The 26,603-nt window shown below is 38.5% G+C and overlaps 1 protein-coding gene across 1 annotated transcript in view; it reads left to right on the top strand.

Moving 5' to 3' along the window:
* Window positions 1-13,807: 13,807 nt before the first annotated feature.
* The window catches only part of LOC107192291 (1-phosphatidylinositol 4,5-bisphosphate phosphodiesterase epsilon-1-like), a gene marked incomplete at its 3' end in the record, with an annotated part of 43,439 nt that continues 30,643 nt past the window's right edge, over window positions 13,808-26,603 (top strand). The window contains exons 1-4 of the mRNA XM_015581507.1: window positions 13,808-13,838; window positions 14,637-14,968; window positions 16,795-16,940; window positions 26,322-26,517. Coding sequence (XP_015436993.1) covers window positions 13,808-13,838; window positions 14,637-14,968; window positions 16,795-16,940; window positions 26,322-26,517 — 705 coding nt within the window. The remainder of the gene's footprint in view (window positions 13,839-14,636; window positions 14,969-16,794; window positions 16,941-26,321; window positions 26,518-26,603) is intronic.

Below are 26,603 nucleotides of genomic sequence, written 5' to 3'. Positions count from 1 at the left end.
CTTTTAGGAAAAATAATTTTCCCACGAAATTCGGTATTAACTCATAGTTATTTTAGTTCGTAATGGAAGTAGATAGTAAATGGCAAGTACTATTAAATCTTGACTCGAAAATTCATATTATATGAAATGTTTCTTAATAATCTAAAAAAAAGGTTGCACAATCATTATAATGTATTATTCATGTCTCTTTTATTATTAGTCCTAAAGAAATTAATTAAAACAGGTATTTATTGCAAAAATCTGTACCTCCCTTTCTTGGGCAAAGTACGTTGGATACGAATCATTCTATCAATCATATTGCTACGAAAATTGTGTGCGATACGTAAATTTAAAAACAATTCAATAAATATTTCCAATACTGTATCTATAAAAAAAATATAGTACAAACCAAACATATTAATGCAAGACACTTGGATACCGAAATGAAATGATACAATCTAAAACAACACAACAATGTAACATATTCAGATAATACGTTAGAAACGATTAATATCGAAATGCAGAATAGTCTTAGCAACTTTGTAACTGGACAATGAATATTATTATGTATTGCAATTTCATATGACAAGTTTTACAGATTCTACTGACTTAACTCAATTAGAAAAATAAGTTTCTATTTGATGCTCGACGTTCAAAATGTCTTTGAACATGTACAATTGCATCAACATAGAGTTTGGTTGTAAGCAATATTTTCCGAGCCACTTTGATTTTAAGGATATGTAAAAAACACTGATTATACATGTGAGCACGAATATCATGTGTAAATAAAGAAACTTCATTTCCATCATATAAACGATAAATTATTTTAACATTGAGGGTTTACTTATCGTACTAGCTTAATTTATAAGTACAAGTCATTTACTTATAATACAAGATCAGATCATTAAAGCGACTCGCATAAATTAACGACTTAGCGATTTTGAATGTATGTTTTATAATTGCACAAGCTAAGTTTAATTTTTGTTCTGTATTTTTAATAGAGAATTGTTAATTAAAAACTATCCAGTGTAAAATCTTGATGTTGCGATTTTATTTCTACACAAACACAAAATACATATCTTTCGTACTTTGGCCCTAATAATTTGATCATCGAAGTCAGAATTCTCAGATTAGATTGGTGGTATTATATTCAAGTGTCGACAGCGCGACAATACGAATTGCTTAAATAACAATTCCGGATACGTTGAATTACTCGGAGACTCCTTGTCACCGCACATGGATCCTACTCGCATAATTCCCAAGGTCTCCATGTACAGTATTATGCCCGTCCACGCCTGGTTTAACGAGTCGCGCCAGGCTTAATTATGTTTTATGGAAGTAGGTCAGATTTAAAATTATCGGTGTGCTTCGAGCAACGTGTTAATAAGCACAGTTCCATTCTTTCCCGTAACTGTAATCCCCGAAAGATGGAGTGCAATTATTTTTGCAATTTCAACCATTCCATTTATAATAACCTTAGATGCTTGATAAAGCTGACGATCAAAATTTTTCCTCAATTTCGCACATATAATGTGCTATAATTCTTAACCTTTTGGCTACGAAAGGCGTACATATACGTCCTCACAGCTTTATCAATACACGGGGTGTAACAAAAATGTTGCTCGACCCGGAAATGGGACACTCGGGGGGTGAATTAAAACAACCTTTTCCTTAGCAAAAATGTAATCTGAGGCTTCGTTACCGAGATATTAACGAAAAACCGCGACCAATCAGAGCTCAAGTTTGCCAGCAGAGTTCCCGCGCTAGCGGTGGCTACGCGCTGCGCTTGTACTATGGAGTTCCGAACAAGCAAGTCGGAATGTATCGCAGGAAACTGCGTGTAATAGCAAATAAAAAAAACGTAACAAATAAAATCATACCTTTTATCCTCTGTCGTTTGTTATTTAAAGAGATTAATAAATAAAGCATAAATGTAGGAAAATTATGTGTAATATAAAAAGACGAATGCACATTTACTTTTTTAAACGGAATGGAAACTTATAATTATTTGTAGAGAGGGGATAAGGAATTTGTAAATTTCCTTTTCAAATAACGTATTAACGAAAAGGTAATTTAACAGAGAATGAACGAGAAATGATCGTAGTTCGGTATTGGCATAAAAATTCGTAGTTTAATAACGGGCAACAATGTTACTGATAATGAATAAGTTTCTTCAAAAAAACCCGAAGAAAAATTTAGGTACAGAAACTTGCAGAATTATTGCCGGAAATAAGTCATAGCTTGCGTTAAATAAAAAAAATAATAATCAGCAATAAATTGATTAGAATTCACCCTTTCGGAAATTCACCTGCAGTTTGCAAACCTATGTCACTAGGTCACTGGACCGATCCTGGTCATCGACGGCCGAAACGGTTTATGGCAGGGTATCGCCCAGTTCGCAGGTGATCGCAGGTATACCTCACCAGCCGAAGTTAAGGGTTGTAACGACAAGTGCGTCCGGGTTATTCCACCGAATATGTATTCACTTCACTGCCCGAGCACGAACACTGATCACCGGACACAATCACTTAATGTATTTTTAATCCAACGTGTTGTTCCTACGTTAGGAAAACTCGTGGCCCCGAAAAGGGCCGATTATTTTTCAATTTATCAGATGTTCTACGTATCCAAACACTTGCACAGCAGCAGCCGCATATCCGTTATTCTGTACGTACCACCAGAACATTGCGTAATACTCCCGTGAACTGAACATCTCACTCACCCCATTGCTAATCGACTGACAGATTTTTTCTGTATGGGTACCTCTACCCCTGAGTAGTATCTCATCGTTACATTGTGAGTTCACTCCCACCGCGGCAACAAGATTTAGGTAAAAAGAAACCAACGGTTTTGGAAATACGCGTTTTGCAGAAGTACAATGAACGAACTGTACAACATAATGGGGAATTTGACCCTTTTGACTGTACCCAACATAATGGAGAATTTGACCAGAAAAGCTGGCCAAAACCCCAAATTTTATCTATGTTCAAAATGAATGAAACTTTGTCCCTATGTTCCTAAGAATGTATAAAATTAAACTGCTGTATTGGTTTTTCGAAAACTACAGTATTTAACAACAAATTGAGGCTTAAAAGTCAATTTTTGTGCTCGAAAGAAATGCTAAGAAACCTATATTAAGAAAGTGATTTATTACAACCGTAGTGTTAAGGAAGTGCAATAACAACATATGTATGGTATAGAGGAAGGTATGTAGAATAATTTAGCACCTTGTTTCCTTCACTTTTTTGTGTGGTTATGATAAAATAACATTTTGAAGACAGTATTTTTTTTCGTAAAGTCAAGTATAAAACATTGAATTACTTTTTTGCAACCCAAAGCACCCCTTTACTTTTAATATATTTTTATCCTTGGACATTGCTTTATATATTTCTTGAAAAATTAGGTGCTAAGAGGTGCTAAAACTACAGTTCTGTTCAAAAGTATCTCCTCACTTGTGCACTAGTGAAAAATTATTGAGATTCAATGTTCCATAACTTTGTTAATATTCGTCAGAATTTGTTTAAACGAAAGGAAAATTAAAGCTTAAACCTTCTACTTTTTTATTCTTTCATTCGATTTTATTTGACTCGGTGCCCAAGAGGTAAAATCTGCCCTTATAAAGAGGGCCTTCAAATTGTAAAATTTTGTTCATATTTGAGAACGGATGTTCCTCATAGACAACAGTGTTCGGAATTTTGCATATATTTTAGAAATAATGATTCCTTGCCTTCAAAACAAGCCAAACTGCATCCAAAACGGTTGTTTTTTAACGAAGTTATAGCCATTTACAGAAACGCAAACCATTGAACGGTGCCATGCACGAAAGACATGAAACCATAAAGAGGCAGGCGTTTCTGTAAATGGCCATAACTTCGTTAAAAAACATCCGTTTTGCATGCAGTTTAGCTTGTTATGAAGGCGAAGGATCACACGATAGGCGTATATTGTATGGTTGATCTGATGGTGGGGTAACTGAGGTGTGGATGATAGATCGATGAAGGACAGATGTATCATAAGCAAGAAATACTGTCTGATGAAGAATCTTGCACAGCATTTTCTGACGAAAATTAATTCTATTATATATTGCAAATAAAAAATATTCTTAAAATATATATTATTTTATATATTATATATCTTAAATCAGAATGTATGTGTTCGTAGATACAATCGACCCGCGTGCATCCATCGCTGTCAGTTGATTGTTAACCTATTAAGTAAATTTCGTCTGTCAATTCCTGACGATTGAAGTTTTTAGTATGTTATTAACTTCATTAGGACTAGGGTTCGTTGATAACCTTCTATATATGTATGTACTATTACCATATATATGGATGTATACATATCTTACCGTACACAAACATTTAAAAAATATAGGTTTCCTTTAAAAGGCTGCATCTTCGTTAAACAACATAGTTCTTCGTTGAGGTTCAGTGTATTTTAAAGACAAACAATCATACTTTCCGGTGGTATATATCAAAATTGCAAGAAAATATTGTTTGCACTCCGTACACTTGACGAACATCAAGGAAAAGTACAGTTTGGCACACTCCTATTAAAGGGTAAATTTTACCCTCTTCACAAACATTTTGATAAAATATACTTAAAGAGCCAAGAAACAGAAAGTTCAATCTTTAAAATTGTTTTTGTTTCATCAACTTTGGATGAATAGTAACAAAGTTATGAGATTTTGAAGATTGAGTAAATTTTAAAATAGTTTTGGCTACCTTTTCGGATCAAATACCTCACTGTGCGTCGTGCAGTTTCACCGAAGCGCAGATTTCGTTAATTACTGCTAGGATATCCATTGCTTCGAGACAGAAAGCAGAAACTACGTTTTCCTCAAAGAGCAGGGAAAAAAATTGCACGGACACATGTTGCGTTGACGCTGCTTAGCCTTGTCCGAGCACCTTAGCAGAGGCCGGAGCGGACGTTTCGATTATTTACGATCTAATTGCTTTGGCCTCGTAGCAGACGTGGACTCACAAGGGAACAACATCCCGAATTTTGACAATCGCCGATTTTTATACAACTCAGTGAGATTGTAGTTCTCATCAAAATATTTGATACGTATTTCTTTTTAGCTGCTCTTATCCACGTTGAAGGGGTAATAGCGGAGCGCCCAGTTCTTCTACCTGAATCGGAGCGCACTGCTGTCTTTAACCCCTTGCCGTACTTTGACGAGTCTGACTCATGATGAGAATTTCGGGCCAAATGTAAACATTGGGAGGCAGGCTCGTAGTCGTAATGTCATGTCAAACATAAATATCACGAGTCTGATTCGTATTCAAAAGCTCTAACCATACATGAATGTCACGAGTCGACTTCGTGACTTCGCAGGTAGTCGCAAGATATCATTTGTTTCAAGCCCCAACAACACGTCTCCGCCGCTTCAGCTCCTTTCGCGAACATTTGTGGGCACCGCTTGGACCCGCATTCTTCCGAGTTAAAAGGTACGGCAAGGGGTTAATAGCTTACTGCGACATTAATATGAACCGCGTCACCCTACCGATCGGCTTATTTTATGAAAAACACTTCATCGAATATGGTACTATTTATTTCGGACTTTAAAAATCGCAACCTCGGGGTAAAATGTGCACAATAAGAATTTTGTTAATAATTTTTAGTATTGGAAAAATGATTTTTCGACCTCGAAGAAATTTATTCAGGAAGGCTAATCCTTCTCGATTAAAACAGAAACAGGAGTCAACCGCATATGACAGATAATTTCCGAGATATAAATTCATAAGTACAATATGTACGATAAGTACATTATGTTTTATGTTTCCTTGTATTTTGTATTAGATGGAATACTTCAACGCGTATAATTAAACACATAGAGCACTTTAACGATTCCCAGATATTTCTGTTACGGTATGCGATCCTGGTTGATCCTCAAATGGTTGAAACTCATTCTGCATGTATAAAAGTTGCCTGCATCCTGTAGCGAAACGTCCGCTCCGACATCTGCTAAGGTGCTTGGACAAGGCTAAGGAGCGTCAACTTAACATGTGTCAACAAATTTTTTTTCTTGCTCCTCGAGAAAAACGTAGTTTCTGTGCAATGGGTATCCTGGCAGTAAATTAACGGAGCCCACGCTTCAGTGAAACTGCACGACGGTTCGTTCGTTGCGCTTCTACAAAGCACGTGTTTTCCTAGAGCGCTGGTTTCTTTTTACCTAAATCTTGTTGCCGCGGTGGGAGTGAACTCACAATGTAACGATGGGAAACTGCTTGGGGGTAGAGGAAGCCCTTTCGGAAAAAGTCTGTCAGTCGGTTAGCAATCGGGTGACAGAGATGTTCAGTTCAACGGAGTATTACGCAATGTTGTGGTGGTACGCACAGAATAACGGATATGCACCTGCTGCTGTGCAAGCGTTTGGCTACGTGAAACATTTGATAAATCGACAACAATCGAGGCCACCAATTTTCCTAACGTCGGAACAACACGTTGGATTAAAAATACATTAAGTGATTGTGTCGGATGATCAGTGTTCGTGGTCGTGCAGTCACGTGAATACATATTCGGTGGAATAACCCGCACGCACTTAACGTTACAACCTTTAACTTCGTCTGGTGAGGTATACCTATGATCACCTGCGGACTGGGCGATACCCTGCCATAAACCGTTTCGGCCGTCGATGACCAGGATCGATCCAGTGACCTAGTGCCACAGGTTTGCAAATTGCAGGTGAATTTCCGAAAGGGTGAATTCTAATCGATTTATTGCTGATTATTATTTTTTTTATTTAACGCAAGCTATGACTTGTTTCCGGCGATAATTTGCAAGTTTCTATACCTAAATTTTTCTTCGGGTTTTTTGAAGAAACTTATTCATTATCAGTAACATTGTTGCCCGTTATTAAACTACGAATTTTTATGCCAATACCGAACTACGATTACTTCTCGTTCATTCTCTGTTACATTACCTTTTCGTTAATACGTTATTTGAAAAGGAAATTTACAAATTCCTTAGCCGCTCTCTACAAATAATTATAAGTTTCCATTCCGTTTAAAAAAGTAAATGTGCATTCGTCTTTTTATATTACACATAATTTTCCTACATTTATGCTTTATTTATTAATCTCTTTAAATAACAAACGACAGAGGATAAAAGGTATGATTTTATTTGTTACGTTTTTTTTATTTGCTATTACACGTAGTTTCCTGCGATACATTCCGACTTGCTTGTTCGGAGCTCCATAGTACAAGCGCAGCGCATGGCCACCGCTAGCGCGGGAACTCGGCTGGCAAACGTGGGCTCTGATTGGTCGCGGTTTTTCGTTAATATCTCGGTAACGAAGCCTCAGATTACATTTTTGCTAAGGAAAAGGTTGTTTCAATTCACCCCCGAGTGTCCCTTTCCGGGTCTAGCAAGATTTTTGTTACACCCTGTATACGGAAGACGTACTCTAAATTTTTGTTATTACAACACATTTATTATTTTACTAAACTAATCTATCATAGAATTAACAATTCAACGAACTAACCTGTAAGTGAAGTTCGATCGTGATTATACCAGCTGTCTCGTCCTCTAGAGCCATAAAGTAGTAACGCTAGTTGCACGATCCTATCACAGTATTTTTAAATTTGGCACATAAAAAACAAAGGATGCTCCCAATCGGTACTACTTCATGGCAGGTTGCGCAGCGCTTTGTTTACCATGCTGCGTTGCGTTCCCGCGGTTCTCCATTTATTTTTAAATGTACCAGGAGAAAGACAGGGAAGGGACCAAAAATTAGAAGGGGTCTACAACATACAATAATTTTTAGAGATATATAATGTTTCGAGCTTATACAAGGGATGCGAGGGTTTGATCTATTCGGACGAGACAGCTGGTATAATCACGATCTTCATTCAATGAAATTTACTTACAGGTAAGTTCGTTTAATCGTTAATTATACTTCGCCGTCTCGTCCTCTAGATCAATAGGTAGTTTTTTAAAGTATGTTGTAGTTTTCAATTATGGTCTGTTTTTCTAAAGAAGATGCTTGGGAGGTTGGTCTGCCTCGGCGCGTGGCCTGGTGGGGATCCAACGCGAGCTACGTATTTCGTACGACGTTGTGACTCAATGCCACTATATGTCTCTTTCCATCCTCCGGCACTTCGGCACAAGAGCCTCTCGCTCAGACGCTCGGTAACCAACTTCCTTCTTTACCCTGCGATTTCCACGTGTAGCGTTTAGTAACCTACGTATTAATTTAATCCCCTTATAATATGTTGATCAATATTTGGGTACAATACATTCTTTCAAAAGAAGTAAATTTTTTCTAATTCATGTATTTTAACTCTTGACGTGTGAAAACGTTCAGTGTCTCGTCAACATTCTCCGCCATTTCCAGACAATGGATGATTGACGGGCACGTGCCGAACGCAGTCCCCACTCCTTGAGATTGTAGGTAGGTCCTTCTCGAGAGGTTTGTAATACGTGCGATGGAGACAGACGACCGTAGACGAGGACGCACGTCGACGGTCGAACGTCATTGGCCAAGACGCGAAGAGAGAGAGACACAAGTGCCGTGGATGTCTCGCGATCGCGGCAACACCGCGAAAATTCGAAGCTACCTCCCAGGCACATTCTTTAGAAAAACAGACCATAGTATTTATTTTATAACTGTTAGTCATGAGTCATGACTCATAAACGTGTTGCAGCAAACGTTGCTTCTTCTGTTAAGGGTCTGTTATAGAAACAAACAAATAGCCTCGACCTGTCTGACCACTCCGGCGCTTTGTGTATTGCCTCTATGCTTAGTCCCTTCCGCTGAGCTGCTGATGACGCAGCATGTCGCGTACTATGGGCTGAAAAAATATCGGTAACCACGCTGCTTAGTTTTAGCATATTCTTAATCCATCGGCTAATAGACTGAGCAGTTGCTGCCTTATGCGGGTTCCTATACGTACTTAATAACCTATTCTCATTATCGCGTATATGCTTTGGTCTGTTAACATATTTGTGTAATAATGAGGCTACGCAAATCCTTGGTCTGTCGCGCAAGTAAGCTAAAACTAGGTTTGGTTGCTTATATTTAACTCTGGTCGTTTTTAAATGGTCTGTCATGCGGATTCTTATTTAGGTCTCTACCTTAATGTTACTTAAACGTATTCAGGAGATGGTTTGCACTCGTCCTCCAGTGGCTAACGCAAGTAGAATTGCCAGTTCCTTTGACAATCTCTCCAGGGTTAGTTTCTCACTGGTTTCATCCCTATCTAGATATTCTAGGACTTTTTCTGGATCCCATACCGTTTTGTACTTTATAGTTTGTGGCTTTAATCTAACTAGTCCCTCAAAAAATCTTTTCATGCGTGGGTCTTCCCCAATCTCCTTCTGAGAGACAAAGGATATTGCGGACCTATAGCTATTAAGCATTCCATATGTTTTGACTACGTCTGACAGTGACGACAAAAATTCGAAAACATTCTCAGTGAACGGGTTATAAAATGCTACCTTGATCTTTTGGCAGTATAACCACCATAATCTCAATGGTTTGTCGTACTGCTTTACGGTGGCTTCTGACAATAAGTGCAACATCACTGGGATCGCTGTTTCAGGGACGCCTGTCATTTTAAACGCTTCTCGGATAACTTGCCTACTGTCAGTGTTAGGGTCGCTGGCAGTGGATGGTCTTCCTTGCAAGCGTATTTTAACAAATTACTTTGCGGTTTAAAATACATTGGCTCTGTTATCATTGCCTCTACAAACAACGGATACCACGGCTGAGTCGGCGAATATGGAACCACTACGAGTCCCTCTGCTTTATTATCTATTATCTTTTGTAAAGTTCTTAATACTAGCGAAAAAGGTGGAAACGCATAAAAGTAGAATTCGTCCCATTTTAGTGTACGCGTCAATTTTTAATGCATGGGGATCTCTACGCCAGGATATAAATTGCTTGCACTTATTATTGGCACTTGACGCGAATAAGTCAATGTCAAATTTTCCGAATTTTTCTTCTATCTTATCAAACGCCCAGTCTGCTAATTCCCATTCAGTCTCCTTTGGGAGCACCTCTGACTCTGCGTCCGCTATCGAGTTATCGCTAGAGGCGATATAGGACGCAAAGATCCACAAATCACAGTCCTCACACCACTGCCATATTTGTCTACTTAACTTATTTAATTTAGGGAACTGAATACTACCTCTTCGATTTATATAGAATATAGCAATTGTGTTATCGATTCTCATAAAGATCTCACAACTCCTGAGCTCCATGCAATAACATTTCAGCGCATAATACGCAGCCGTAAGCCGTAGATAGGAATGCATCTGAGTGTAATTCAACTTGGAAATTGCCTTGTCGTATTGAATTTTTTGCCGTCCCTATATTTCTCAACCACCAATTGAGGTCCGGGGTCAGATGCTTTGATACACTCATAAATTTGTTATAATTTCCCTCATTATCGCGTAACGCTAAAAACTTTTCTCTATCCAATGCCTTCGCATATATCGAAGCATACTTTACAGCTGGGCAAGCCGATACCAGTAAACCTACCAAATGTGCCATTTCTCTAATCCTGCACTTCGATTGGTTGTTGAATTTCATCACGAGTCCTTCAATCTTTTGTCTCTTGTCGTTGAGTAGAGAAAGGCAAAACTTCTCTGAGTTAAATAAAAACCCTAGAAATTTACATTCTGTTGACGGTATTAACTGACATTTGTCCGTATTTAGAATAAAGCCTAGTGACTTGAATAATTCTCTCGTTAGATTTACATTTGTTTCACATTCGGTAATACTTCTTCCCATTAGTAATACATCATCTAGGTAGAAGACAAATTTTAATCCCTTCGCCCGTAGAATTTCTGCTACCGATTTTAACAATTTAGTAAATAAGAAGGAAACGGTACATTGCCCGAAAGGTGAGCAATTAAATTAATATAATTTCCCCTTAAATAAAATTCTCAAATATTGTCTATCGTTACTATTAATTGGTATAAGAAAGTCTGCATCTTTCAAATCAATTGACGCCATATAAGAAGTTTTTGTCAGTAACCTGATAACCGGTCTTCTGTCTTGAATATAAAATGTGGTGACTTTATGAATTTATTTAAACTTTTTAGATTCAGAATGAACCTTTTACTGTCAGTTCTAACTAGGAATAAGTAGGTTCTTTTAGTACATTTAGTTGGTAGATTTTTCCTTCAAACGGTAATTTATATCCTTTAATAGTTTGCAAGATATTTTTGTCAGTCTTAATCAATTCCCACTATTTTAGAAAGTGTTCTAGTCTGTCAGCTAATTTACTTATTTCTATTTCCGGCGCCCTACCGTATTCCACGGTTGATAGCCTTTCCGCCCCCCCCCCTGTTGTGGCGCTCAGCATACTCTTACAGGGGGACTCTCGAGTTTAAACGGTTGGTGATATTTTTCACTCGTTCGCCATAGTCCTTCCTACTCGTCGCAGATGATGCCGACTGCCTCGGTACACTCATTTGCTTCTGAATGCCGTCGTGGATTTCTCTATTGCCTTGGCGGAGTTTACTCTTTCAGAAAAGTCCTCACCAAACAATAACGACTGCACCGGACACCCGTCTGCAATCGTTTTTACTACCGGGCTCAATCCGGGTAAAATAAATGCCATTCTCGTCACCGACTTTCTATAGTGGAGATCCGTGAGAATTCTCCCCGCTTCGCTGATCATTGTAATGAGCCTGTTCACCTCTATCCTTTTCCTGGCTTATCACATATCAGGAGCTCTGTCAAGGCCCCACTGACAGCGCTTATAGCTTTGCCTAGATGGTCTTGCTCTAGTCTTTGGTACTCATCCCTCTTGAGCACAGTGCTCGACATTACAGATTTTACCTCGGGATTAAGTATAGGTGCTTTTAATGTTAATCAGTTTGCTGCCGGTGAATACTTTTTTCACAGTTCCTGCTTGGAGTCCTTGGCCAACCCTGATTTTAACATTTTTACCCACCTTTCAGAAACAGTATTATGGAATTCCGGCCCGACAGCCGAATCTTCTATTAAATCATCTCCTAACAGTCGAGAGTTTCTGCAGAAAGACTCTCCTTTTCTCCCACGTCCGCTTCCTCCTGGGGCGTTGGATTCCTTTTTATAACCTCCTCCATTGACCTATTGCGAGAATGGCGTGATATTGTTAATCTTTCTATGTCGCTGCCAGGAGGCGTCATGTTACCGTCTTCCTGTATATCTGAAAACATGGGGAAATTGGCTCGCCAGAATATTAAGAACTGAATTCACGGTCCTTGGTACCTGTCGGGCAAGCTGAACATTCCCTATGTCATATCGCGGTTGCCAACATAAACTCTGGTTTGGTGTATCCCTCGGACGACGCTCGCTGCCATTTTTGTTATGTCGCGATTGACAGTGTATATGGCTTGACATGCCTCTCGGGCGAGAATCGACGTCGTCTTTGTTGGGTTGCAATTGGAATTGCAAATAGCTGACCGTACAGGGTCTTCGCGGTTATTGTCCTGAACTCGGGTCCGCGCCCGGACAATAATCGTGGACTACGCGAAACACTTTTGATCCTCGAGAATACGTTTTTTCCCCGAAGCTCAAGCCTCGGCAACTCGCCTTTGTAGTATTTAAAGGACAAGCGATTGAAAAACAGAGTGAAAGCAGATGAGCACTCGACTGCGTGACCCGCCTGCGACGTTCTCGCCGACCAATGGTTACATTATAGCCGACCACACGTCGGATTCTGTGTGTACCGTTTCGGCCAATAATAAAAATACGTGTGACTGGAGTTGAACCAGCTACATTTAATTCGTTGGCAGTTCTCTGGGCAGTCGCTGATGATTGAACGCTTCGACTAATCGTCATACATTACCCCGCTTCGTCCGTCGAGTCCATCGAGCGCATACATTGTTGCCCGGCGCGCCGAGACGGCTACCCATTCACGAGCCAAAAAAAGATTACATTTTTGGGTATCGGTGAGACAACACTAACGTAACGATGAAACTTTTACTAGTATATTGGAGAAATATTTCTGGTTAAAATGATACCAAATACGACATAATTTGGAACATATCTACTCATGTAGCAAGTGCCAACAGTTCATTTTCGATCATTATCGCTTCTGATAAATCATAAGTAAATATGATCCAAATTGTATCGTGTTTGGTGTCATTTTAATCAGAAAAATCTCACCAATATGTTCATATAAGATTCATCAATAAAGATCCAAAAATAAGAAAGTTTTATCGTTGCATTAGTATTGTCACACCGACACCCGGGAATGGAACCTTTTTGTGTGCTCGTAACGTTCAGTCGTTGGCTCGTGAGTTGAAAGCCGCCTCGGCGCGCCGGGACAGCAAAATATTTGCGTTTGCCGGGTTCCACCCCCTCCCCCCCCCCCCCCCCCCCCCAGTGGTGGGGATAACGCCTAGACAATAATCGTGAATCAACAATCAGTCACTAAACACGAGGTCCCTGTACGTCTCGAGCGACGCTCGACGCCATCTTTGTCGTGTCCCAATTGACATTGCACATGGCTGGACGTGCCTGGTGAGCAACGCTCGACGCCATCTTTATCGTTTCGTGGACTCGAGGATAGACTACGATAAGACGCACCTCGTGGGCTACGCTCTTCATCGTCTTGATCAAACTCGTTACCATATCTTTCTCTTGTAATATCTTCCACAACGGCTTCTCGACCATCCTTGATGCGCAGAAGACCCCGAACGATCTCGAGATCTACTCCGCGATCTTGATAATATAGAATCATATTTACGAATTTTCCTCGCCAGTCGCCTTCTTTTTACCCACAATCGATCTCTTTTTTCTTCTCCAGATCGGTTCTTCCTAATTTCCTCGTTACTCATGGTAGGTTAATCAACACGTGTTATGCGGATCGCACAGTAGAACGTAATGGAGCACCGCAGGAACGCAGCGCAGTATGGTAAACAAAGCGCTGCGCCACCTGCTATGAAGTAGGACCCATGGGGGGCATCATTTATTTTTTATGTGCCAAATGTGAGAATACTGTGATTGGATCGTGCAACCGGCGTTACTACCTATTGATCTAGAGGACAAGACAACGAGCGCCGCTGTCAAAGGGTGAAACAAGTAACTACATTGTCTGGCAAACGTAATGTCAGTGTTGTGACAGCAGTGTAGTAACACTTGATATTGTATTGAACTCGAATAGAATTTTATTAGCCACAGTAAAGCTAAATTAATACAAATACTAATAAGTGGTCATCAGTGGGTGAGCACTATCACACATAAGTATTTCCCCACACATTTACTTTGCTACAACACATGCCCAATTTTTCAAAAGAACAAGTTTTTTTCACAACGAAGGCCATAAAACAAGCAAAATTCATGACCATCTGTGAAAAATTCCCGAAGTAAAATATAAAATGAAACGGGGTAAACTTTTCTTCAAGCTGTGAGATAAAGACACTACCACCCATAAGTAGTATCTGCTTTTCCGAAACACAGTTTTATGGGGGAATAATGAATTATAGATTTGTATAGACTAATAGTTCTGCAAACCACTGTAAATCTTTCCGTAATAAAGACAAGCTTGTGCAGACACACCTTTGAACGTGCAATATTGTTTTTCTATTTGGTCCGTCATTTAGCTCAGTTTGAACGGTTGAAGGGAGAATAGGCTTTTCGCAGAAAGGGATTCAATTCCTTAAAAGCTGGTCACAAGTCTGTTCGTGTTAGTTTTCACATTTTCTTTAATTAGAGCTGGAGAAGCGGCCGCAGCCGCAGCCGCCTCGGAGCTCTGAGGAGCTGGAGGATCTGCACAAGCTGCTGCACTTCCCCGAGGAGGTGGCGCTCAGGTTGACGGAGACCGAGTACCAGCTGTTCTACCAGGTACCACCGCAAGAGTACCTAAGGCACGTGGCGCAAGATCTGAACACGCAGAAACCACCTGCCAGGCCACCCCCGTCGCCGAGTCGCAGCTACAGCAATCCCAGCACCGCCAACAGCTCGACCCAGACCGAGGAAGAGTCTAATTGGCCTGCTCCCAACCTTTCCTCATCCGTTCAAACACTCATCAATCGTTTTAACGAGGTATGTTTACCTTTCCTTCACATTTTAGAAAGTTATTGCAGCTCGTCGCTACAAAACGATAAATATAAAGTTTAATATAGGTATTGACACCGGAAAGTTACATTTGGAAATTTACTGAAACAGACGTATAGTGAATCGTTTAATTACATATTGATATTTAATGCTCGCTATTTCTTGTGACTTCCTTAGGTTTGTTTGTATTTTCGACTTACTCGTCGCCCTTATTTGTAATTCTTAACCCTGCTACGGTTTTTGGGTCTATTTCGATCGAATCACGTTTTCGTTTCTTCAATACTGTTACGACTACGCACTTTTTCCACTTAATCTTAATCTCGTTTCTTCAAAAATCTTCTTAGGTTTGCGAAATATCTAAGGAAATTCTTACTGATTTTCGTGTCTTTCCTTCCTCGTCATTATTTCGAACGTATAGCTGACTAATGATCGTGGCAGGGTTAATGGCAGACAATAGCTACACAATAAATTCGACTTGACATATTCCAATTCAAATTGTAAGTCGCAAGAAAATGACTTTCGATGTTACAGCGAAAATAAATTCATTACTTGGTATACTGTAACAGTGTAACTATAATAACAATTATTTTTTAAAAGTTTATTTTTTATTTAACGAAAGTACCATAGGTTGAGTGTAAATTAGCAAAATGCAGGAGCTATAAATAAAATATGAAAATGAATATAAAGAGATACGTACCTGTTTATGTTGCGAGTTTATTGCGGGCCGAGTCGATCATTGGAATGAAACGACCGCCCTAGGATAGCTAGTTCTATCCTGAAAAGGATACGGAGTGAAGGTGGTGCTGCAGCAAAAAGATACACCGGAGTTTGGCCGGAACAGTTTATTGTTGAGAGTCTTAACAATGTCTCACGAAAACGCGATTACACTCGGTGGGCACTGGAAAGCCGCGAAGTGGTGATCGAGAGTGCCGTACACAAAAAATCTAGGCGATCACGAAAATCGTATATACTAATCGCCCATTTTCGCCTCAATTGTACTCGAGCGTCGAGAACGATAAATATAACACTGGTGGTGTTGCGATAATTAACGAACGAGTTGAAAAATGAGAAGTTTGTTAAGATCTGCGATTACTACAAAGTTTCACGACAGAATGCTCGGCGAGCAGCGAAGTTTCTACTGGTTTTAGTTCCAAATTCGTTAGGATTTTTCAGAGAAGCACCGGATTGGTCCAAGAATATCGATCACCACAAAAATATTGATAGATAATCGATAGTTCGAACAGAGTTGCGCAGATTCCGTAAATACGTTAACGCACGCGCTCTCACGCAACATGGTCGCGAAATCCAGGAACGAAACTAGCAAATCGGCATTGGGCGCACGCAATCGTGAACAGGCTCGCAGTATGGTGCGAGAGCGCTATGTCCTATTTACTTTTGACGAACGCGTCTCTTATATTTTCATTCCGAAACAGTACCTATAACGAAGTAATGATTTTTAACTGTACCATGAATTAAATGCAATTTTCCTTTTAATTCTTTACCATCGAACAAATAAACCGATTATGAAAGTAAAAAGTGAAATGATTTTCACACCTGGTGAAGTTATTTCTAATTATTTTTACATTCTTCTATAATTCTGTTACCAGTATTGGTTATATTCTTTCGCCAATTGGGTTATTTATCTGTTATTGTTTATATAGTAAAAATTTTTCACATCTTCTAATGCTGTTTATGTTCTTTAGAAGTTTATAAAACATTCATGAGGACAACAAATTTTGCTTCGTATCTTATGTTGATGCATAGAACAATGTACAAATTACTTTACTCTGTACTATTTTTACCGTGTTACTCAGGTAAGCTCATGGGCCACACACATCATAGTAAGCGGCGCGACGATAGAAGAAAGACAGGCAGCTCTGTCTTGTCTGCTTCGAGTGGCTCAAACCTGCTGGAACACCGGAAATTTTAATTCAGCCATGGAAATTGTTGCCGGTCTCAAGTAAGCAGCGCTTTCTTATATCGCTAGTATGTATTTTCTGTTTCTATTTTCATAAGTATGAAATAGGCGGTAATTCAACATGGTTTAATATAATGTATAAATTTTAATCATATTATTGTAAAACGTATTTATTTCACACAATAGATGACTAAAAAGTATATGTTATGTACAAATATGTTACGTATATCAGTGTGTAAAAGCAGATTGATTTAAATTTAAGACATTTTTCGGTCGTTTTGATTTGTTGAAGAACAAATTTTATTAAGATACATATACGTACATATATGAAAAAAATATTACAAATTTTCCAAAAATTTACGAAATACTACAAATTTCCCACTCATGATTTTGCAATTTAAAATCATAAACAGTACAATTAACGTTTTGGGATAATCCACATAGCGGTATAATTTTTCGTATAAAAATGTCAAAATAAGTTACATAATACAAGAAAATACAGTACCCCTGTTATTTATAAACGATATTTCACGCTGCTTCTTTTAATAAGATTAATTAGACATATAACTTCTTCAGTAAATGCGTGATAAATAATTAACCCACATTTGTCATCCACGACGTTAAGGTAGATGAACACGGATATTAATCGTCACATTTAGAAACAGTTACCGTCCTTGCACGTATATGGATCCACACAAGGGAACACATAATTTACACTGTCCGAACCAAAGACCGTGTTACATAGAAAGTGTACTTAACTTAATAGATGGTTCTAACGTTACATGAAGAATGTTTTTAACTGACTGTGAATACAAAGACAATTGAGACATCCATGACCACCATTTTCTGGGAATTATCCATTAAATATCATGCAGTGTTTTCAATACTTTAATTTAATAATCGCTCAATGGCACCATGATGCTACAAATACTATTAAACTACATAAAATCAGACTCATATATGCAAGATCTTATTAGAAGAAAGTCAAATAAAATACAGTACTGGACAAATGTTTTCGGACAAAAACCGTTTCCTGTATTATTTGAATTAAGGATACTACTGACGTTGCATTACATAATCAACGCCTGTCTTGTGTAATTGTTATTTTTTTTAGGTCGACCACACTCGATATATTTTCTAAATGTCCTCCTCGAACAAATTGTTTATTTTCTTGAATATACCGTATATTTGGGGGTCCACACATCGAGAAAATATGGATGATGGCGTTCCATTTGAATCGTCTATGATATTTTATTTGAAAATTTTTGCTGAACTTTTACCTCGTACATGGAACGTCCGAATACTTTTGTCCAGCAATATACAGATAAAACTTATTTTATATTTTATGATACGTAGGTGGCTCCGTGTAATTTTTATAAAAGCTTGCGTCGGAATAATAGCAAACACTCTGGAGGGCAGAACTTCAGTAACATCACCATAACAACAAATACAACGAAAAATGTCTTTGTCTGAATTCATTTGTCCGGTGTTAGGGTTTCACGTGAAAGTCCGACGTAAGTAACGATGAAAAATACAGTAGTCTGTAAACCTTCCTATTACGCGAGGGATGCGTTCCATGTTATGTATTGTTACGTTATCCGCGATTTCAGCCGGTCGCGCGGCCGTTACACGGCACGAACAAAGTGCTCCCTCCCGGCCCCTCACCCCCGGTCGCGGCCCCGCGAGTTCCTCCGACTTTTTACCGGGCGCCAGGTACGATTTTACGTACCGACCGATATTCCCCGAATATCGGTCCGAAACCTGCCCCTCCGATGGGGCCGAAATCTACCGTACAACCGGGAAGAAAGCACCCACCGACGGATTTTCGATAAAACCAGGGTTCCCTGGGTTCGCAAATATCGGAACGATAGACTCTCCTCGCGACAGAAGTTCCCGTAGGACGATACAGACAAGTAAGAGAAATCAAAACCACCTCTCGGGATCGGTTAACAGATCGAATAACAATTTATTAGATTTCTCGCGCCGGCCTCTTACGAGACCACGTTACAACACAGGTGTTTCGGTAATTTAACAGCAGAATAAATGGCTCGACGGTCGACTATCGTCGCGACCCGCGCCTTCGATAACACCGGATTCCGGTAAGATACACGATATTTCGCTATTTCGCGGTCCACGACCGCTCGAGATGTTCCATACGAAATTTACATAGGCGCGGTCGGTATTACGCTCCGCCGATTACAGATTTTGGTACAGTGACTTTAGTGACTGGCGCGTTGACTTTGCGTCCTGGAGGAAAGCTGCCCGGAATTCTCGATATTCTGATTCCCGATGAACCCCCGTGGTTCTCCCGCGCGCGTTAGCGAGATGCGATACTAGATTTTCTATCGCGACATAATCGGGACGGACGAGATCTAGATTGCCCTACAGAGATCAGATGAACGAGCTCACTTACAGTTCGACGGTACTCTTCCTCACTGCCTAGCTCCTTTCCGGGGTCCTTGGCACGCGCGATACGCTACCGATTATTCCCTACGATACGGGCCACTCAAGTGACGATTTCGGGGCTCGTTACGCCACGCGAGGATCTAGTGGGCCCCCCACTAGGCGGTCCTATTGCCCCGCGTACCCCCCTTTGACTCAGGGACGACACGCCAAGGAAGGATCCCCTGGCCATGGAGATTCCTTCCCTTGTCTTGAGGAGCCCAGTCTTACACCCTCCTCGGTGGTTGCTGCAACTCCTCACGGGTCCCCTGCCCCCTGCTACCACCATCGTGGGGTCCTTCTTCGGAGGGAGACGTCCGGGTCGCCGATCCTTGTCCGGTGGGTGGTTTCACGTTGCCCCCTCGGCCGACCAAGCTCCTCTCGAAACCTGTGCTCGATGTGAGGGCGGGCCCTTTTCCTCCTGTCCTATCCCCCTGGGATAGGACCCTTATCCGGTCGAGCGGCCACTCGACGGGATTCCGGGGCGGTCCCTGGATCAGAGTCGGTGGGTACGGCCGATACCGCGTCCTCCGTCTTGAATCGACCCCGATCGCCACGGCCCTGTAATCGCGAGCGATAACTCGGCGCGAGATCACCACGTGTTTAGTTCAAATTCTACCGGTAGCATTTCCCTACGAATCCTCCAGGAGCGCTCGGATGTTATTTCGCGCGAGTGAGAAGTTGCGGGGGGCGGTCCGGTTCGCGGTTCTTCCGTGCCCGAGTCGAATTTCGGGCCGGAAGGGGCACGGCGCAAAATGCGTTGTAACCGTATGTATATGAATACATACTATACGACTCACATAGGTTATACATACATACATATGTATATGGATTATGTATGCATATGGAATCACATATTTATAAAAGATGTAAAAGTTTATGTTAGAATGTGTAGATTTGTGGATCAGAGAAAAAAGATAACACTAGTTGATAAACTATATCTATATAATATAAAAGATATTAAAGAACATACAAAAAGAATATATGAACTGTCTAAATAAGTACAATAAACCAATAGTTTTAACTGAGACAATACACTGCGCATTTCGTACTCATTCATACTGTTTTTGTACGACTACATAACAGAAACGATCAGCGCACATTCTACGCACATTACACACAGCGCCACATACTTCCGTTTACAGAAAAATGACAAATTTTAACAGTTTATTATAAAAAATGTAAAATGACTATGTATTAAGGATATCGCGTGTTATAGTTTCAATTAGAGCGTGAAGACGTAAAATAAATATATGCAACACGATGGGTTGCATTTGTTTTTAACATTCAAAATAATTTTCGAGTAACAAAGGTGACCTATTAATTTTTTAATGAAAAGTTGTTTTTCTTCTTACATAAATTCATGTTCTTTGTATTTAAGATCACATAAAGTCAGGAATAAGAGATGTATTATAGCTTTGTAGCACTCTGTTTACTTGCATTTCTTATTGATAAGACTACATAGAGTGTTCAATGTGACTTCCATTAGCAAGAATGAATTTTTCGCTTCTTCTAATATGCTTCGAAATATGATTCTACATCATTGAATTTCTCTTGGTATTCGCTTTCATGTAATATAAAAGAATATCGTCTTCATTATTCGAACATTTTCCTCTTTTCCCTGTACACTTACCATTTACAAGAAAAACGTTGACTAGTAATAATATGAACAACCTGAATAATACTCTGGACCATTTAAAGTTAGTGCATACAATATAATTTTGAAATATAAGGTAATAATAATAAATAATCGAACATTGCCATTGCTAATAACCTTTGGCAGATGACACGACGTAAAAGAAGGAAAGAAAGACAAGAGTAGTGGTTAGAATTATTTAAACGTTACACTTCATATTATATATTTTATACGTTTGTAAGTAGCATCATTATATCGCAAGTCCTTTTAACAAAAGAAATATCAAGCCACGCTAAAAATCGTCTATATTTTTGAGGTCGCATGCATTATTAAACACGGCATGTTCTCCTTCCGTATGTCTTATTTTTGAACATGCATTATTTCGTGGAGATGGAACGTACTCCAAAGAAATTTCTCCACCTGTCGCGTGGCACGGTTTTCTTTAAAACATATTTTCCGTTTGACCACACAATTTCTAAAATCATTTCGCACTCTAACCACGTTTCTTCGCTAACAGTTCCGCAAAACTGTTTCCACTTTACTGGAACGTACTCGGTAAAAGAAGGATAATCTCCGAGAAAATTATCTATGTCATTAACAGTATTTTTTTTTAGAAATTCCCTACCTATGGAGCACTCCTATATGGATCATTCATAACAATAAATTACTGGCTTCACTCAGGATTTACTTTGATTGTTGAAAATATACTTACAAATAATAAATTTATTTGTATCAGCTGTGGTATACTTTGTTCCGTAATTGGAATTTTCTATGAAATTGTAATCTTGTCTCTCGGTGGAAATGAAACATAATGAAATTTATACAAGGTGGGACGGAAATTGTTATACAAACGAAAAGAAGATGTTTATGCATACCAAAACATATTAAAATAAACTCGGAAACAGTTTGTTATATTTAAATAACAAGTAAAATGACGTATTTCAATTTTTTTGTTTTACAATTACTGAAAGCATGGAGATGCCTTTGTTGAAACTTATATTGTTTACTTTTAGTTGATTATACATTTTTCATTATACTACATATGTTATGTTATATTGCATTATATCATATATTATACAATTTAATTGAGTGTGTATTCGACGGTGGTAGTTCTAGTATCAAATATCAATTAGCTCACATGTATGTCCATTATAACTTCACTATAACTTTGTAAAAACTAATAATTCAGAAATAATTTAATAAATCAACAACAAATTATAACACCATACCGTTATAAGCATTAATTATAAATATTATAAAGATAAGAACAAGAGACAGACACATTGGTCACTCATATAAAACAGCAAGTTTAGCAACTTCGATTTTTTAAATCCAACAATCTCCAAAACAATGCTTTGGATGAACAAATTTGAAAATCTGTCTGGATGTAACGTGTATTTCCGCTAAATGCACGTCGTTATGGGATTGGTCCCTCGTCAGAGGTGTAAATGCAAGCTCCGCAATAAACGTTACTAAAAATATTCAACTGGTGCAAATCATTGTTTCCGTAGTTCTGAATTCATCGACCTCCTCTCGTCATTAAAAGTCTCGAGCCTTTTTACGTGTTTGCCAAGGGAGCATGGTTTGCTTTAAGTGGCACCCTGGTGGTCCATTTACGGAAGCATGTAGATATAAAATAGTTTTTATTACCGGCACTGTAAAACCAGTACGAGCCCCTGGTATCGCGAAAAGAAATGACAAAACTTCGTGCTCGAACGTGGTCCTAGAACAGGACAATTGTCCACGATGATCGTCTATATTCTTTACATTTAATCTCGTTGTAAGGTTACTGCTTGAGTTTCGGTTTCGGGAACTATGCGATTAACCCAATAGTTGAAGTGTTACATGTACCATGATACCAAGTGACCTATAATGTCGTGAAACTTCTACCGCGTATCTTAAAATCGTCTATGATACTACTATTTACTGTGTTGATAATATTTTCTTAAAATATTCCACAGTCCATAATTAATTTCTTTGTAGAATATATATTTGCATATTTCATAAAGTTAATGTCGCCTTTAGAACACCCTTTCCGGGGAATAAATGTCACAAGAACTTCTAAAAAGGACTGTAAAGCTTATATTAATAAAATTTCCATAAGAAAGAGAAAAGCGTGTATACAGGGTTGGCAATACCTATTACCACCTCAGACATCTTCGAAACTACAAGGTTCACAGAAATATTTGTTTAACCAAAATTGATATCGCACCATACGTTCACAGACCATTGTCAACCTGCCGCAGCCAATCTGGATTTTCCGCTGTCCATAAGTGCATGTTATGCAAATTAACATTCCCGTGATTTGTGAGTGGTGCCTAATCAGTAAATAATGGTAGTAATATTGGATCCGATGTTTAGTTCATCGACAAAATTCAACGCGATTCATGAAGTCGTTCCCCTGCAATTGTTGGTGAAGTCTGTCATGGTACGGATGAAATTCGTGACGGTGCAAAATGCGAAGTACGCTTCTCCTAGTAATGCCAGATTCGCGAACTAGTGAGGATTTGTAGCCAAACTTGCGAGCACACCGATTTCTTTTTCTTCGTTCGTTACTTGCTTTCGGCCTTTACTTTTACGAACACTTAAACTACCGATTTGCCTAAATTTATCACGCAAATTTTTAAAGGTTCAACGCGACGACTGAGACCGATGTGGATATCGATCAGCACACAAGTTTTGTGCGCTTACAGAATGTTGTTGGCATTCGCCATAAATAAGAAGCATATCGACTTGCTCTTCAAAAGGATACATCGTACCCGGTTGACCGATACAATACTACTCTTATCATGTTTATCTTATCCTGAAAACTTATTAAGGTGTCATTCAAACCGTGTTTATTTTCAGTGAAGAAAACCGTGAGCATTATCGTTTTTCTCATTTTCTGTGACCTTCAATGAACTTATGTAATAGATCGTTGAACTCGTTTGAAGTTCCTCTATCATTCTACGGAAACAAAATATACCGATCCATTTAAAAATATGGAGGTGACCTTGAAATATCCAAAGTACCTCCACCTGCAAAAAAACTGTTAGCGCCATCGGATGGCTCCTTTCGTACTGTGTAATTTTGGTTAAACCAATATTTCTGTGAACCTTATAGTTTCGAAGATATCTGAGGTGGTAATAGTTATTATCCCACCCTGTATACAGCATGTATATCCAAAAAATGCATTGTATTTTACTGTACTTTATAAGTTATATCGCATTTTTGCTGCAACGAAAACATAACTCAAAATTTGCAGTTTTCGAGTTATTACTACAGAAAATTATCAGTTGATTCCTGTGAGTGAACTTCGAAAGCTTACCACGTCAGGGCAGTCACTTTAATATGATGTTCCTATTGGGAAAGTCGGTGTAGGCGTGGCTTAGATTTTGGCCCTCCATTTACAGTTTAAATACTGGTAATACGCAGTGGGTTTTAACAACTATAAAACTGTTTGAATCAGATGTCTGTAATTTGAATTGAAAGAACAATGCGAATTTCCATAAATGAAATTTGTAAGTTCTCGCGTGCAACACCCTAAAGTTAAAATTTTATTGGTGGTAAAAATATAATTAATCTGACCACCTTTTCAATCGTGGAAGGCTAAATGAAAATGACAATAATGTCATTGAAATCATTGCGTTTTTGCATCAGAGATCAAATTTAAAAGACGACCCATATGAAATTAGTGGTGAAATCTCAATAGACGGACGAATTATTGGTGTGACTTATAGTATAACTAGACTGCGAATGTTTATGTATGCAAATATAGAATTCTACATATGTGTTATTTTCTCGAAACTGGACGTAAAGAAAAATTTATTTACCCTGTTAAGGGTTCTAATAGGTTCGAAATAAAAAGACGATTTAAATGAATTTTTGGAAACTTTTAATTGTATTGAATTTCAAACAATTGAATGTTCTATAAATGCATAATATTGACAGTCTACTTATAACTTAGATAAATTTGCGACACGTCTTCCTGAAAATAATAAATTTTATGTCCAACTCTACTTATGTTTATAATAATACTTACTTGTTGGGATAAAATCGTCTTTTGTAAAGTGTAATGAGCATACTCTCATAGACGACGATACATCTTTGCCCATTTTTAAAACTTTCACCCATGCACTGAAGCAATCAATAATGTCTTCCTGATTTAATTTATTTTTTCATTTCATCGAGTTTACTTTTTGCCGGGGAAAATGGCAAAAACAAACAGTATTATTTTTACATGCACATCTGTTACAGCCAGCAATATAATTGTACTTCTATTTATTCTAGGAAAAAATTCCATGGTATACATTTTTTACATCGTTTAAATAATTATGACTGTTATTATACCGATTAATTTAAAAGCATTAAATAGCACAACAAATATAAAAACACTGGTTTTTCTCAATCTATCTATGTAAACATTGTTGATCATGTGGATACTCGACCTACTCTTACAATTAGTAGTATCATTTTCCGTCATTAGTTGGCGTATCGAAATTCTGACTTTCCCAATAAAATTATAGCGATTAAAATATTTAAACTCGTTTTCACTAAAATCGTGACTTTTGAGTTATGTCATTATTGCTAGGGATAAACCGATACCGTCAAGGTATCGATACTTTTAATCAAAGCTTGTATCGATAAAAAGTATCGATATCTACTTATTATTAGTATCGCAACAAAACTATCCATACTTGCTTATATCGAAGGAGAATGAATACAAAGTTCTTTTTTATTAATATAATATATTTTAATCAGAGTTGAGTAGAATTTTGTTCAAATAATACCATAAGAAGAAACTGCAATATCTAAGCAAGTCATCCTAAGTTTTAAACAGTTCATGAGATTAAATAATTGCTTGCCAAATGTCGACTAATTCAGGAAGTATTATTTTGTTATAAAAATTGGAAATTCCACGTTTAAGTGATTGAATGGGACGAAGTACTTTTTTTTTACCTTTTATTCGTTATTCGAAACTCTTTATCTAGATAATGAATTTGCCTATCTCTGATTCTAACCAAGATATATTTTATTAATGAACATTTATTAGCAAAGACATATTTCATTAACGAAAATTTATTAACAAACTAATATATCCAGACGACAACCACCTTCACCTTCATTAGCTTTCTTATCTATTACTCCATCCATTCGATATGAGTATGTACTTTGGTTCGATAACGAGTATACATATATCGCAACTAAAAGTATCGACACTAAAAATGCTCGGTATCGAAACGGGAGTATCGATTACTTATTTGTATTTACTTGGATCGGTTCATCCCTAGTTATTGCAGCAAATAAGCGAATACGTCAATCAACATTAAGAATGTCAGTTTGACCAATTAAAACATTTTTTGCAGATCCAGCAAGCTGAAGCCGTTCTGGCATACCGTAAGCGAGCCAATACCAGTTTTGGAGAGTCTGTCCTCCGCCCTTTTATCCGCCGAATATGAGTTCGCGCTCGCCCGCGCTCTGGCAATGCCAGAATGTCCTGTGGTGCCGTTCTTCGGGGCCTTCCTGCGGGAATTGCGGGAAGTCATCGCTACCGAGTCCAAGGTAAACCATTAAATTCTATTTGCCCGTGCCCGTTAGAACTCATCGTGCGACACCTATTGCACGGGACTGAAAGCTTTGAAAATTTT

Source organism: Dufourea novaeangliae, unplaced genomic scaffold (genome assembly GCF_001272555.1).
Source record: "Dufourea novaeangliae isolate 0120121106 unplaced genomic scaffold, ASM127255v1 scaffold332, whole genome shotgun sequence".
NCBI lineage: Eukaryota > Metazoa > Arthropoda > Insecta > Hymenoptera > Halictidae > Dufourea > Dufourea novaeangliae.
This window is presented reverse-complemented; position numbering and strand designations above follow the sequence as displayed.